Source organism: Sarcophilus harrisii, chromosome 3 (genome assembly GCF_902635505.1).
Source record: "Sarcophilus harrisii chromosome 3, mSarHar1.11, whole genome shotgun sequence".
NCBI classification, from domain to species: Eukaryota; Metazoa; Chordata; class Mammalia; order Dasyuromorphia; family Dasyuridae; genus Sarcophilus; species Sarcophilus harrisii.
The window spans coordinates 429,052,142-429,065,943 of record NC_045428.1 but is presented as its reverse complement, the minus strand read 5'-3'; the positions used below and the strand labels follow the sequence as shown (position 1 = coordinate 429,065,943).

The 13,802-nt window shown below is 30.9% G+C and overlaps 1 protein-coding gene across 7 annotated transcripts in view; it reads left to right on the top strand.

The window, feature by feature from the left end:
* NBEA (neurobeachin) overlaps nucleotides 1-13,802 on the top strand; it is a 727,838-nt gene that overhangs the window by 223,996 nt on the left and 490,040 nt on the right. For all 7 annotated transcript variants that reach the window (XM_031960710.1, XM_031960705.1, XM_031960707.1 and 4 more), the window contains 3 exons: nucleotides 1,161-1,268; nucleotides 6,887-7,055; nucleotides 8,492-8,587. In XM_031960710.1, the coding sequence (XP_031816570.1) occupies nucleotides 1,161-1,268; nucleotides 6,887-7,055; nucleotides 8,492-8,587 (373 nt within the window). The remainder of the gene's footprint in view (nucleotides 1-1,160; nucleotides 1,269-6,886; nucleotides 7,056-8,491; nucleotides 8,588-13,802) is intronic.

Genomic DNA, 13,802 nt, shown 5'->3' with positions numbered 1-13,802 from the left:
GAGGGGGACGACATGGAGTGATTGTGATCTATATGGTGGAAAATACATACACACTGATGAAATTACAGATCTTAGATGGCTCAGAATGAATAGAGTGGAAGACCTGGAATCAGGAAGACTCATCTTATTGAATTCAAATCTGATCTCAATATACTTAGTACCTGTATACTGCTTGGCAGGTTATTTAACCCTTTGCCCCAGTTTTCTCTTCAGTAAAATGATTTGGAGAAAGAAATGACAAACCATTCCATTACCCTTGCCAAGAAAACTGTAAATGAGTCACAGAATTGAACATGATCAAAATGACTAAGCAATAACAATACTCAAATATACAAATATTAACATTGCTAATGTTACCAAATACCATTGAAAAATTTTGAATCTGAGCCGGATTTGATTTACTTAAAACTTATAAATTATTATTAAGGAATTGCCTCAAGGACAGCTAAGTAGCACTGTGGATAAAGCATTAGCTTTGGAAGAAAGAAGAATCATCTTCCCGAGTTCATATCTGGCTTCAGACATTAGCTGTGAGTCTCTGGATAAGTGCTTGCCTCAGTTCCTCATCTGTAAAAATGATGTGGAAAGTAAATTGGCTTATCATGTTAGTTAATCTTTGCCAAGAAAATCCCAAATAAAGTCACAAAGAATCAGGCATGACTGAAACCACTGAACAATAACAAAGGAAAGCACTAATTTGGAGTCAAGTGTTTAGCTCCCAAGTCTGTTGCTTGCTGAATGTGTGATTTTTGTTAATTCACTTAACCTTCCTTGGTTAAGTCTATATAAAAGTCTAAGGTTCCTTCTTTCTTTCAGTGATATTTTTGTAGGTAAGGTATGGCTATCATCAGATTTATCTAGGTGTATTAAAATATTTTTCATTATTATAACTACTGTGTAGCTAGTGTAAACAACAAGTTAATTTCATAGTCTTCTGCCTAACTTTTAAGGTCCTTCTACAACTTAGTGTTCCCGTCTCTTTCTACATTTTCTTCATATTCCTCAATCCAAGTCCAATATCCTGTCTAACTATGCCATATTAATATGGCATAATTAATATGCTATATAAGGCATTTTAAAATATACCTTTATAAATTTTATAATGCAGATCTTATTTCCTCAAGTAAATGATCCTTTTGGGATTCTTTTTGTTGTTTTAGACTCCACTTGAAAGTGTTCCTGGTAATCTTTCTCCCATCAAAGATCCTGATAGACTTCTTCAGGATGTAGATATTAATCGTCTGCGTGCCGTTGTATTTCGTGATGTGGTAAGTCTTTTTTTCTTTTACTGCAAAAAAAATTTTCTACTTTGATGCTTTAGAAATTTATGGTTTTATTTATATGGATGCTTCCTCCACTCTTCAAGATCAAGGAAAATGGATATTCCATTGTTGTCTCAAGTTCAGCATGTCCAGGACTCATTGTCTGTTCCTTCAAATCGAACATTCTTCCAGACTTCTCTATTACTGACACAACTATAGCTTCCTACTTACCTCAGTAAAAATCTCAGGGTTATCCTCAATTTCTTAGTTTCACCAACTGACCTGCTTTGGGGGCAAATTTTGTTATTTTTTACCTTCACAATAATTCACATGTTTCCTTCTTTGTACTCATATAACAACAACTTAAATAGAAATCCTTATAACCTCTCACTTGGATTATTGCAATAGTGTTCCATTTTAGGTCATTGCCTTCTGTTTCTTCCCACTATAATTCTTTCTTCAGTCAGCTATGAATGATTTTCCTAAAATAACCATATCATCTCCTACTTAGCAAACTCTACTGGCTTTTTATTACCATTTTGTCATTTAATTCTCTTTAAAACATGGCCTTTACCTTACTTTCAAGTATTCTTATGATTTATTCCCACATGCTCTATAATCTGGAAATACTGACATATTTGTTGTTCCTCATAATGATATTCCATCTGTCTATGCCATTGTAATGGTTGTTCCCCATGCCTTAGAAAAGCTATACATAAGAGGTTCTTCTAGTATTTAACAGCAGATGATAATTTCTCATTCTGTTATTGCATATAAGTCATAGTCTTGGTGATAAAATAGTTATATAAACTCAGAACCATTTGACTAGCTAAACTCATACTTTAATGGTTAATGATCTTATGTCACTTTGGAAAGAATTATCTAGTGGAGTGGCCCAGGGATCTGAATCTGGGCAACCAAGAAGGTAAAATATCTTGAAATCATGCCTTTTGAAGATCATTTAAAGTAAGGTGTAAAGTAAAGAAGATGCAGGAGAAAATGTATGTGATATTTAAATATTTGTATGAGAAATATTTATGTAAAAATATTATCACATGGGCAAGATACTAAAATTATGCTTCAACACAGAAAGCAGAACTAGAAACCATGAGTAGAAAGTTATAGAAAGACAGAGTTTAACTAGTTTACTTAGAAAATTCTTTCAATAATTGGAGAAACAGGCTTCCTTACTAGGTAATGAGTTCAATGGAGGTCCTCAGAGTCTGAATGACCACTTGCAAGTAAATTATAAAGGTAATTATAGTTCATCCACGAGTTAGAGTGACATTTTAAAAAATTTCTTCCAAATCTTAATTAGATTTGATGATTTTGCAGCATGATCGTGAGTTTTGGTGAAAAACAACAGCTGTTTTAAAGAATTGAAACAGTAATTATTAGACTAATTTATTATAGAATCACAATCACAGATTAAATCTGAGAAAGGTTCTTTAAGACTTAATCCTGTCTCCTCATTTGACTGATGAAAAAAGTGATACTTACAGGGATATATTAGCCACAATATGCATATATAGTAGTAAGGGGCCAAATTAAAGCTCAAAGTCAAAACTTAAATCCCATGTCCAGTTTACTTTTCATTTCATTATGTTGCACTGGGTTTTTTTGGTTTGTTTGTTTGTTTTTGAAGATTGTTTGCAATACTTTTCCACATGTTATACTTCAAAAGAAAAATCAAAAGATATATCCCTTCTTCCTCTTGAGAAGTATAAAGGAATCATATGTATCTTGAAAGTAGCTAAAATGTATTTTAAAATGTCTTTGAGACAGCCTTTTTAAAATTTCCATTAAAGAGAGATAGTCTGCTAGAGTAGATTAAATACTGACCCTAAAGATAGGAAGACATAGGTTCAAGTCCCATCTCTGACACATATTGATGTTATGACCCTGGGCAAGCCACTTACTTTCTGGTTCTCTAGGAAGGTCTCTTAAGACTCTCAAATTTCAGAGAAATTACTGACTTGCATTGTTGAAGGAAGTTTGCTCACTTGAATGTTCTATGTACAAGTGAAATCATGAGATGTCCAGTCCACTTTCCCTATTGATGATTTAAATTATAAAGAATTTCAAAAGTACATCCTGAGGACTTATGAAGGTATAGGAATGGAGGTACCAACTCTATATGAAGCTAAAAATTTTTTTCAAATAGCAGGTTTATTAAAAACTTAGGATCTCTTTATTTTATTGGCTTTTTCAAAGATTAATGAGTGAGGAAATTTTCTGTGTGGATATAAATGAAAAAAACCTGTACCACACAAGAGATCATTTATATAGTTTGCTCATGTCAAACTTGCTCTTGACTTTCCTGTTGTAGCATTCACTTTTTCTTTTCTTTTTTTAAACATTAATTTTTTTGTTTTAAGTTTCAAATTCTCTCCATTTCTCCAGCTTCTTCCCCGACCCATTGAGAAAACAAGCAGTGTGATACCCATTATACAGTTGCTTTATATTTGTATATAGTTTCTTAAATTTTCATTTAGTTAGTTTTTTTTATTAAAGTACAAAAATCTTAATACATAATATAATTACATTTTAGAATGGATTTATCTATCTTTACTTATTAGTTCTTTACTTTATTTGAAGCTATGTCATATTGGAATCATTGGATTGAGAGCTATTTTTCTTTGAAGTTTTTGAGACATTAAAAATGACTTTTGATTTTTTTGTCTTCTGAGTTTGTTTTGGTTTTCCTTGTCACCATATTAACTGTGTTCAGATTAGGGCTTTTTTGCTCATTTTCCTAGGATATTTCTTGACAACTTTATATTAATTTTAGGCTCTGCTCCTAGAATAAAAGTACTATTTCAAACTTCAAGTTTTTTGGTATTGCTATTTTTCAGAAATAGTTCTGGGGAGTTCTTGAAGTTTTAGTACTTTCACAATGGTAAGATCTAAGGAGAGTTGTGATTATTGCTCTTCTGGCTTGTGCTCTGGTCTGTGAGAGGTCATAAGCAATCTTCTCTATGTAGAACTGTGGCTTACAGTCCTTGCTCCTCTCTTCCTCCTGGAACTGTGACTCAGAACCATGTAACAGTAATGTAACAAGAGTCCTGCCACCCAGTGCCAACAAAGGAAGAGTTTAACTCCTACCTGTAGCCTGAGAAGTCCAGTATCCATTGTCCTTACTGAATTCTTTATCCCCAGGGCTTACACTGGACTGTTCTGGACAGCTCTCTACTCTTACCCTAATAAGAGACCTTTTTTCCCTACCTACTAAGTTTTTTTGAGCTGGAAAAATTGTTTTACCTTATTCTTTTATTGGCTCTGCTGTTCTAGAATTTGTTTTGAGGCTTTTCTTTACCTTTTCTTTTTTTTAAAGCTGTTTGGAGAGGAATTTGGGAATTTTTCTCTGACTTAAATAAAAATATCATTTGATTCTTATTTTTTCTGATTTAACTGATTTTTTAAAAATCATATAAGTTTTAACTCAAGAGATATTTGAAGTCACCTTTCCCCACTTTCTGCCCAGAATCAAAATCAGTTCCTGATGTATCAGTTTAATCACTTACCTGTGTCAGAAGACTTTGGTAATTTACATTTCTTGTCTCATTTTGGAATAGTTCTTATTATTAGATTTTTTTTTTAAAACAAAAATAATTTGCAATGAAATCTACCTCAAAGATTTATAAGTTGGACCTCTGAAGCTTTTACAGAGAACAAGTTTAATTCCTCTTCCATGACACATCCCTTGAGATAAATTTTTAACAAAATTCTTTGCAAAATACTATGTAAAGCTAAGCCATCTATTAGTATTATCAACCATTATCATTTAAAAAAAAATGAACATGACTGTGACTTTTGCCCTGTTTCCTCCTCCCTTTCCCAGAAGGACTTTTTAGGTAAAAACATTAGCTCACATGTTGTCCTGGGTTCTTTATATTTTCTGGATTCCCCCCAATTTGTTCTGTTAAACTATAGGTGTCGCTTTAGGTTGAACACAACTCTATTACATTTTATCTCATTAATGCAGAAGACTTCATTGATAAGAGGGGAGAGAGTAGTACATATTTGCTTTGGGGCTACTAGTATTTGGAATTCAAAATCAATTGAAATTCACACTGTAGGTTTTTATAAGAGCATTTTTAAAGCCGAAGTACTACAATTCTGCATTTGTTTAATGGGTTTTTTTAAATTCAAGTGTAAACTTTATGTTGATAATTTATTAGTAGTTTCATATATTTCCAGTCAGTCTTTTAAATCTCGATTCTCTAAAGAATATATGATCTATTTTCCCTTAACTTTAAATAGTCAGGGATGTTGTAAATTTCAAATGAGATAATATTGTAAAGTGTTTTGTAAACCTTAAAACAGATGTTATCTCCTTTTCCTCCTCCTCTTTACTTTTTCGTCTTCTTCCTACTATATTGATTGTTAACATATTGATGAAAATATTTAATAGGAAAAGGGCAAGACTAGAATTCTGTGGCTCAAGAAGAAAACTTTCCAGATTCCTAACATAGGGATTTCTAATACTGCCATAACAAAAAGTAACAGTGAATTTAGGTTCATATATTTTAAGAACTATATTAGACATAAAGCAGCATTACTCAGGAGATTCAGAGCCAAGAATGAGCACCCACCTCCAAAGTTATTTAACTTCTGAACCTTAATTTCCTTATTAGTAATGTTGAAATAATATTATTTCATAGTTAGTATTAGTCTTTGAGGAAATAATATATTTAAATGTTCTTTGCAAAGTTTAAAGGCCAGATAAATATCAGTTATTATAATTATTGTTTATTAATTTATGTTTTGCTTTATTTTCATTGGGGCTCAGGTAGAAATAGTTTATTATTTTTGTTGTCAGTTTTTCTGATCTTTTTGATTCTCTTAGAAATAATCAAGGACAAATTGGTAGAATATCAATTTACTCTTTTATATTTAATGTTCTTTGGAATGTTGCACGAATGGATAAAATTATTCCTTCTTATAATTGAATAAACATGAGGGGAAGTCATATTGATGATAATGATGATGGTGATGATGATAATAATGGATGTATTACATAAATAAATGATGATGGAGTACTCTGATTACAGAAAGCAACTGAATCTAGGAACTTAGATTTTTTTTTTAAGGCAATTTTATTCAACAGAGTGAACCTCTCAGCATTGTAGTCAAGTGACCTATTAGGTTCAGCTTCCTTCTGAGTCACTAATTAATTGTCTAACCATGGACAAGTTAATTAAACTTTCAGCTCTTCAGTTTTCTTGTCTGTAAAGTGAGACAGTTGGACCAAATGATCTCTAATCCACTTATATTTTTTTCACACAACTATCATGAAAAGCATGAAAGGAAATCCTTAAAGAAAGATAGTTAAGTCTAGAGTAATATAGTTGAGAGGAGTGGATATGGTATGAAAAAACATGAATGAGAAGATGCCACAAATAGGAGAAAGAACATTTGATTCCTTTAGCATATTGCTATTCTTATTTGAGGAGAACATGTTTAGTCAAAAAAGCTCTTTATATTTTCATGCTAAAGTGACAAATCACACCAAAGCATATTGTGTATTCTTATTTCCTTTTTTTCATAAATTTTCTTTATCTGGAAACATCCTAGGAATATGTAAATTTTTATTCTGATGCCTCTCTTTTCCTTTCACATAGGATGATAGCAAACAGGCTCAATTTTTAGCTTTGGCTGTTGTTTACTTCATTTCTGTTCTGATGGTCTCCAAATATCGTGACATACTAGAACCCCAGCGGGAGACTGCACGATCTGGAAGCCAGGCAGGTAGAAACATGAGGCAAGAAATTAATTCGCCAACAAGCACAGGTACTTTTTCTTCTTACTTGATTTTTTACTATATTTCATTTGACCTTTTAGATATTAAAAATGTATAAAATTGATGTTTCCAGCTGCTTTGAACTTTTTTGGGTAGATATGCATAAACATAGAAATTTAAATTGAAGAAAGAACATGGAGACTAATTACATGAAATTTACTATTTTCTCATCATTGCTTTTATATAAATATTGTATTTGTTATATATTAATAAATTTTTTCTTTTTATTACTACTTGTGAATCTATATATTATTTTCCTACATTTTAGGTGTTTTTATAAAAAATTTACATACAAGAAGGAGAGGCTCTCGTAGAGTTAGGGCAGAATCTAGAATAAGCCAAGATGTAAATTATCAGAACAAATACATTTTTGGGGGGTTAAGGGGATATTATTTGTTTGCTGTGTCAGTATCAAATATTCAATCTAAATTCATTATTATAGAAACACATGTTCTTAAGTTGATTTGGCCAACAATGAAAATTTTTTTAAAAAACTAATACTGAAAACATTGTTCCTTTCCTGAGTCTTTTTTACATTTTTCTAGTTTTCTGTTTGCATAATAGAAAGATCCATTAAAATAAAATATTAAATTATGTGTTGCCTTTATTGGCCTTATTTTCTTCTCTTTGGTTGCTATAAACAAATGCTAGAAACTTTCAAAGTTATTGTAATGTTTTCTGACAGTTGGTATCCCAGCCCTCAGTGGTGCTGTCTTTCAGCTGCATTGCTCCTTGGGAGTTTTAGATTAATACAGTTTCTAATGTTAGTTTCCTAATTCAATGGCCATTCCTTTTTGGATTGGTTTGTGGTTTATATTTTCTTTAAAAAAAAAAAAAAAAAAAAAAAAAAAGCTATGTAACAAATAAATGGACTTTTAAAAGTGAGTAGAAATCAGTGGTCAAATCTCTGCATGGTATTCTTCATGAACTATCATTTCTTCTTTTGGAGTGGTGTTGAGTTTTTGTTTTTGTTTTTCTGAGTTATTAACATTACTGCTTTATCTATAATGGCATGTTGATATTTCATCTTTAATTTTTGTCATCATCAACATGGCATAAAATCCTGATGTCTTTCAATTAAAGAGTGTTAGATTGTTTTTCTTTTTTTAAAAAAATAGCCATTTCATTTCATGTTCAATGTATTCATGATGCTGGAATGGGAAAATCTCATTATAATGAATCTGCTCTATTCTAATATGCTTGTATATTTGTCTTTTCTATTCTGTGTTTCTAAAAGTATACTTTTTGATGTTGTTTCCTATCTCTTAGTACATAACTTGTTTTTTTCCTTCAGAGAGGCATTCTTTGTTGATAGTGTCATATTTGCATGTTGTAATGAGAAAGGATTTTTGTCATGGATCCATAAGAGACCAGGCCACAGGCTGTTACAAGCTGGCTCACATTTGATTCATGATTTTCTTCACAGTTGTGGTCATACCATCTATCCCTCATCCAAGTTTGAACCATGGATTCCTTGCCAAGTTAATTCCTGAGCAGAGCTTTGCCCACTCATTTTACAAAGGTAATATTGATATCTCCTGACCCATTTCAGTATTCTTGTTTAATAAATTGTAGTTCAAAAAATGATCATGATGTAATATTTTATTTAAAAAATATGTCTGAGGTTCCATGAAGATCTATCAGTTTCTTGACATATAATATCTGTGTCTGAAGAGGTTATAGCTTTTCTATTTGTGTTCATTATGATCCTTTCAATAGCATTAATAAAATTAAGAATTATGTTTCTATGTTAATATGTGAGGTAAATTAAAATACATCTTTTAAAATGAATACATTATTGCTAATAATTTTTGTATTTGTATAAAACTATAACAACCAACTACTTTTACATGTAAGATGATTTGTTTTATCTTAGTTCCTTCAGTATTTTTAATTTTTGCTAATAATTTTTTAGTTGAAGATATTTTTAAAGAAGTTTCACAGACAAAAATAATCAGTTTTAGGTAATATTTTCAATGAAACAAAAATGCTGGCATGTGAATATTTAAATAATTATAGTATTGACTTTTGTATTTATTAATCTAAAACATTTATTTTCATTTGTTAACAAATAATTTTTCTTTCCTAAACATTTCCATACATTCTTGAATATTCACAAAATGACACATTTACATATAAAAGGTCATTTACTGGTTCAGTGCATTAGTTAGTGCAACATTTGGCTCCTTAGAAAAGATAAATTGCTGCTATTACTAGGATGCAGTAAGTACTGTTCCTTGTCTATGAATGCTTTAGTCAGTCATGTCAGTAGTTAAATTTACCAGTGTCTTTTGGAAATTCAAAAGTAGTCTTAATTTTCCATCTGCACAAAAATGTAATTGTCAAGACTGGTTTATCATTTTAGTGACGAGAACACACTTTGTCTATTTAAAGTGAACATAAAATATTATTCTACTGTCATATTTTGTATAGATCATACATTCAGTTGAAAAAGTGTAATTTTTTAAAGCAGATTCTGGCTTAAAAACTTACACGATTTTTTTTTTTTTAATTTCTAAATGCATGTATGTAGTTTAAAGGTTTTATTTTAGGATTTTTAAATGAGTTTTCATTGTGACATAACTAAAATATGCAATCTTTTATTAAAGCAGTATCAAATCCCAAACCCTTAAAAGTTTAATTGAATTCTTTTTTGCTGTATTTGTAAATCCAAGAAGTCAGAAAAAGATACTGAGAAAAACATAGAGACTCACAAAAAGTGAATAGGAGGAACAAAAGGGAAATTCACATATTGTAATTATTGCACTTAAAACATTTTAGTCACTCAAGCTGTAGATATGATTTTAATTTTTTCTGTATTTGGAAGCAGATACTTTTTTCCTTTCATTTAGTTGAAAAATTAACTTTTGAAGTTAAAAGAAAAGGTTCCTATGAGATTCTAAAGGTTTTATATTTATGTTCAATAATATTCACTTTAAAATTTAAAATTAGCAGTAGCTACTTGAAAGAGCAATTAAAGGGCACAGTGGGTAGAGTGCTAAGTCTAATGTCAGGAAAACTCATTGTGTAATCTTCCAGAGTTTAAACAGGGTTCATATATTTTCTGACTATGTGACTTTGGAAAAGTCACATAACCCTGTTTTCTATAAAATGAACTGGAAAAGGAAATGGTAAAGTTCTCCAGCATCTTTGCCCAGAAAACCAAATAGAGTTTGAAGTCAGACATGACTATAAAACGGCTGAACAACAAGCAACAAAAATAGCTACCTAAAAAGCAACATGGAGTAGTAAATCAAAAAATAGTCTCAAGGTATAGAAAAACCTCAGTTCCAATCCCATTTCTTAATTTGAGTTAATGAGTGAAAATGAGCAAAATAATTTATTAAAAATAAGGAAAACATATACTCTATTTCATATTTTGAAGGATCATGAAATCACATTTATGACCACCTGGCCCAAATAAAAATCTGTCATATTCTCATTTGTAATTTTCTAGCTTCTGCTTGAAATCCACTCTACTTTGGGATAACTTGATTTCTTACTCTCTGCTTGAATAGAGCTGAAATATGCTTTCTTTACAATTTTCCCTCTGACGACAAGTTAAACATATTCATAAAAAACACTATTCAATCCTTTATTTTTCCCCTTTTCAAATAAACTTTTTTTCTGTAAAATTTAGTTCATACCTTTCACCATCCTAATGCACATCTCAGTATATCTTCTCTTTTATTACTGTTCTTACAATGTGGCATCAAGTACTGCTTGAAAAATATAATCATAGCATGACAGAGTTCAGCAGGATTTAATGATTTTTTTTTCTGGATAATAGGTTGATATCAACATAGGCCATAATTATATTAACCTGTTAATTCACAGTTTACCGGTTTTCTAGCCATGCTTCCTCTCCTCCTACTTATACAATTTTTGTTTCTTAATCTTACATCTCACATAAATTTATTTTAAAACTTTCTATTTAGGATGAGCTTAAAATCATTGAGTAAAAACAATTCAACATGCAAAGAAACACCAAAAAACTTTATTTGTGAAACCAAGATACCTTTTTTAAAGTACAGAATAAAGTTTAACCTGATTAGTAACAAAATTATCCTATTTATTTAGTGTAACCCTCAGAATTTTTTTATTGTATCTTTAATGTTTTATTAATGGTCTTTAGATTTGTATCACAGTTGCTATTGTAATATCACTACTGTCATAAGAATATTGTTGTACTTTTTGGGGGAAGGGCTTGTTTTTTTTGTCATGCATCCCTTCCCCTCTTTTGATTCTTTGCAGGGGATATAACTGGTTGTGGTTTATGGAGTCAGATGATTTGTGTAATTTAGTTACTTTAGGGAAGTATTTCAAAACTGTGGTATGCCTGTCAAAAAGCAACCCTTCCAACAATTACCATTTTCATTTTTTAAAAATCTTTTTTGTCATTTCATTTGAAGGGAGTGGATCCTCATTGCTATCATAATATGAATTTTTACTAATCGTAGTAAATTAGAATTTTTTTCATATGTTTATTTTCATTTTTTCATTTGAAAATTTCCTATTTATGTTCTTTAACCATTTTCCTATAGGTATACAACTGTTTCTTCCATTTATGCCAAGTTTTTTTTTTTTTTATATATATATATATATTATGGGCATCAGATCTTTATCAGAGAATTTTCTGCAACCTTTCTTTTTTTTTTTTTTTTTTTTAACAGTTATAACAACATTGATTCTGCTTGTGTGAAGTATTTTCTGTTAGGAGTAATCAAAATTAATCTCCTATTATCCTCTTGTTTGATACTGATAATTTTCTCCCCTGTTTTTCAACAAGTAATATCATTTTAAGGATTATTATTTTTTAGCATGAATTATTTTGTACTGTAAAATTTTCTTTATTCCTATTTTTTTCCTTTAGTTCTCTTACGGTTCCTCATTTTTTGATCCCTCAGTTGGATTTTTTGTTACTTTATCTAAATTTATGAAGTAAATATTTATTAATTTCACTGGTATGACACTAAATCTATAAATTAAGTAACTATTATTATATGGACTCAGGCCAACTGAGCATTCAAGTTTCTCTTGAATTTTTTTTTATTTCTTCAATGTTTTATATTTGTATTCATGTGGGTTCTGAGTGTAGGAGGACTCTACAATATTTTATACATTTTGTACCTATTTTCAATGGACTTTATTTCAATTCAGTTCATTTAACATTTATTAATTACCTATCATGTGCCAGGCAGTTATGTTAAGCACTGGCAATATGAATAAGAAAAAGAAAAACCGTTTGCTCTCAAGAAGCAAACAATCTAATAGGGAAAGACAACTTACAAAAAGGAGCTACTTGGCAGAAGGCCTTGATGTTCCATCTAGCAGAAACCAAATAGAATTCTACTATTGGAAAATCTGAAGTTGCCTTGAAGATTTTGAAAGTTCAGAACCCTTTATAAAGTAATGCTTCATGAATAGTTGATTGCTGTACTTCATTCCTCCTATCAGAGGGTAAAGGCAACAGAAACAATTTAGAGAATTATCAGTGTGGTTGTTCAATTGTTTCACTCTTGTCTGACTCTTCCTGACCCCATTTGGGGTTTTCTTGGAAGAGATTCCTTCTTCTAGCTCATTTTATAGATGGCAAAACTGAGGCAAAGAGAGTTAAACAACTTGCTCTAGCGTTACATAGTGTGGGGTTAAATTTGAAATTGAGTCTATGGCACTCTAGATATCTATGGCACTGTACCACGTTTCTTGAATAACAAAAACTGAGTCAATGAGAACGGTAATGAAATTCTGGGTATTAAGCTTATTTTAGAAGAAATCATATTCATTAAAGTTTAAACCAAGACTTTTGTGTGATCATTTTTTTACTGTCTCTTTTTTGCTGCAGTTCATAAGAAAAAATTTTTTAAATACTGATTATTTTCTGGGTTTATTTTATATAAATGATAATTTACTAAAGCGATTGTTTGAATTAATTTTAAGTTGCATCTCCAAGGTTTTAAGTTGAATCATTTATTTTAGCTAGCTTGGTAAACCTCTTGCTTTTCAAGGCTTACCATATTAATAATAGGTAGAGGATACACAATTGGCTGTAGCATTATTAAAGTTTAGAAATGCCATATTTTACTTCCATGTTCATGTGTTTGCAAATTCCTTTATATGATCATAATTTATTTTCATTCTATATTTTCCTGTACCTTTTGCCTTCAATTCCTGTTCTTCATCCTTCATGACCTCCATTATCTGCATCTCTCCATTCATTCTCAGGTTACCACTTTTCCATTGACACAGTTCTCTCCTTATTTTTAATCCTTTATGAACTAACTCAGATCTACTCTGTCCTTTACCCTAGATTCCCTCACCCCATTGTTTTATTATTTACCTTGCTTTGCCAATTTCTAGAACCTTGGAGTATTCTCCCCATCTGCTTGCTTTGACCTCATTCTTAGCAATCAATCAGCTAGCATCTATTGGATACTTACTATGAAAGTAATTTGGAGTTATGTTTAGATGTGTTATTGATGGGCATATGCTGGGCATGTCCAAGAATGTGATCAGAGGGGCAGCTAGGTGGTGCAGTGGATAGAGCACCAGTCCTGAAGTCAGGAGGACCCGAGTTCAAATCTTGTCTCAGACATTTAACACTTCCTAGATTTGTGACCCTGGACAAGTCACTTAATCCCAATTGCCTCAGCAAAAACAAACAAATAAACAAAAAACAGGAATGTGATCACAGATTGAAACATAATTCCAAAATATATGAAAACATTTATAATGAA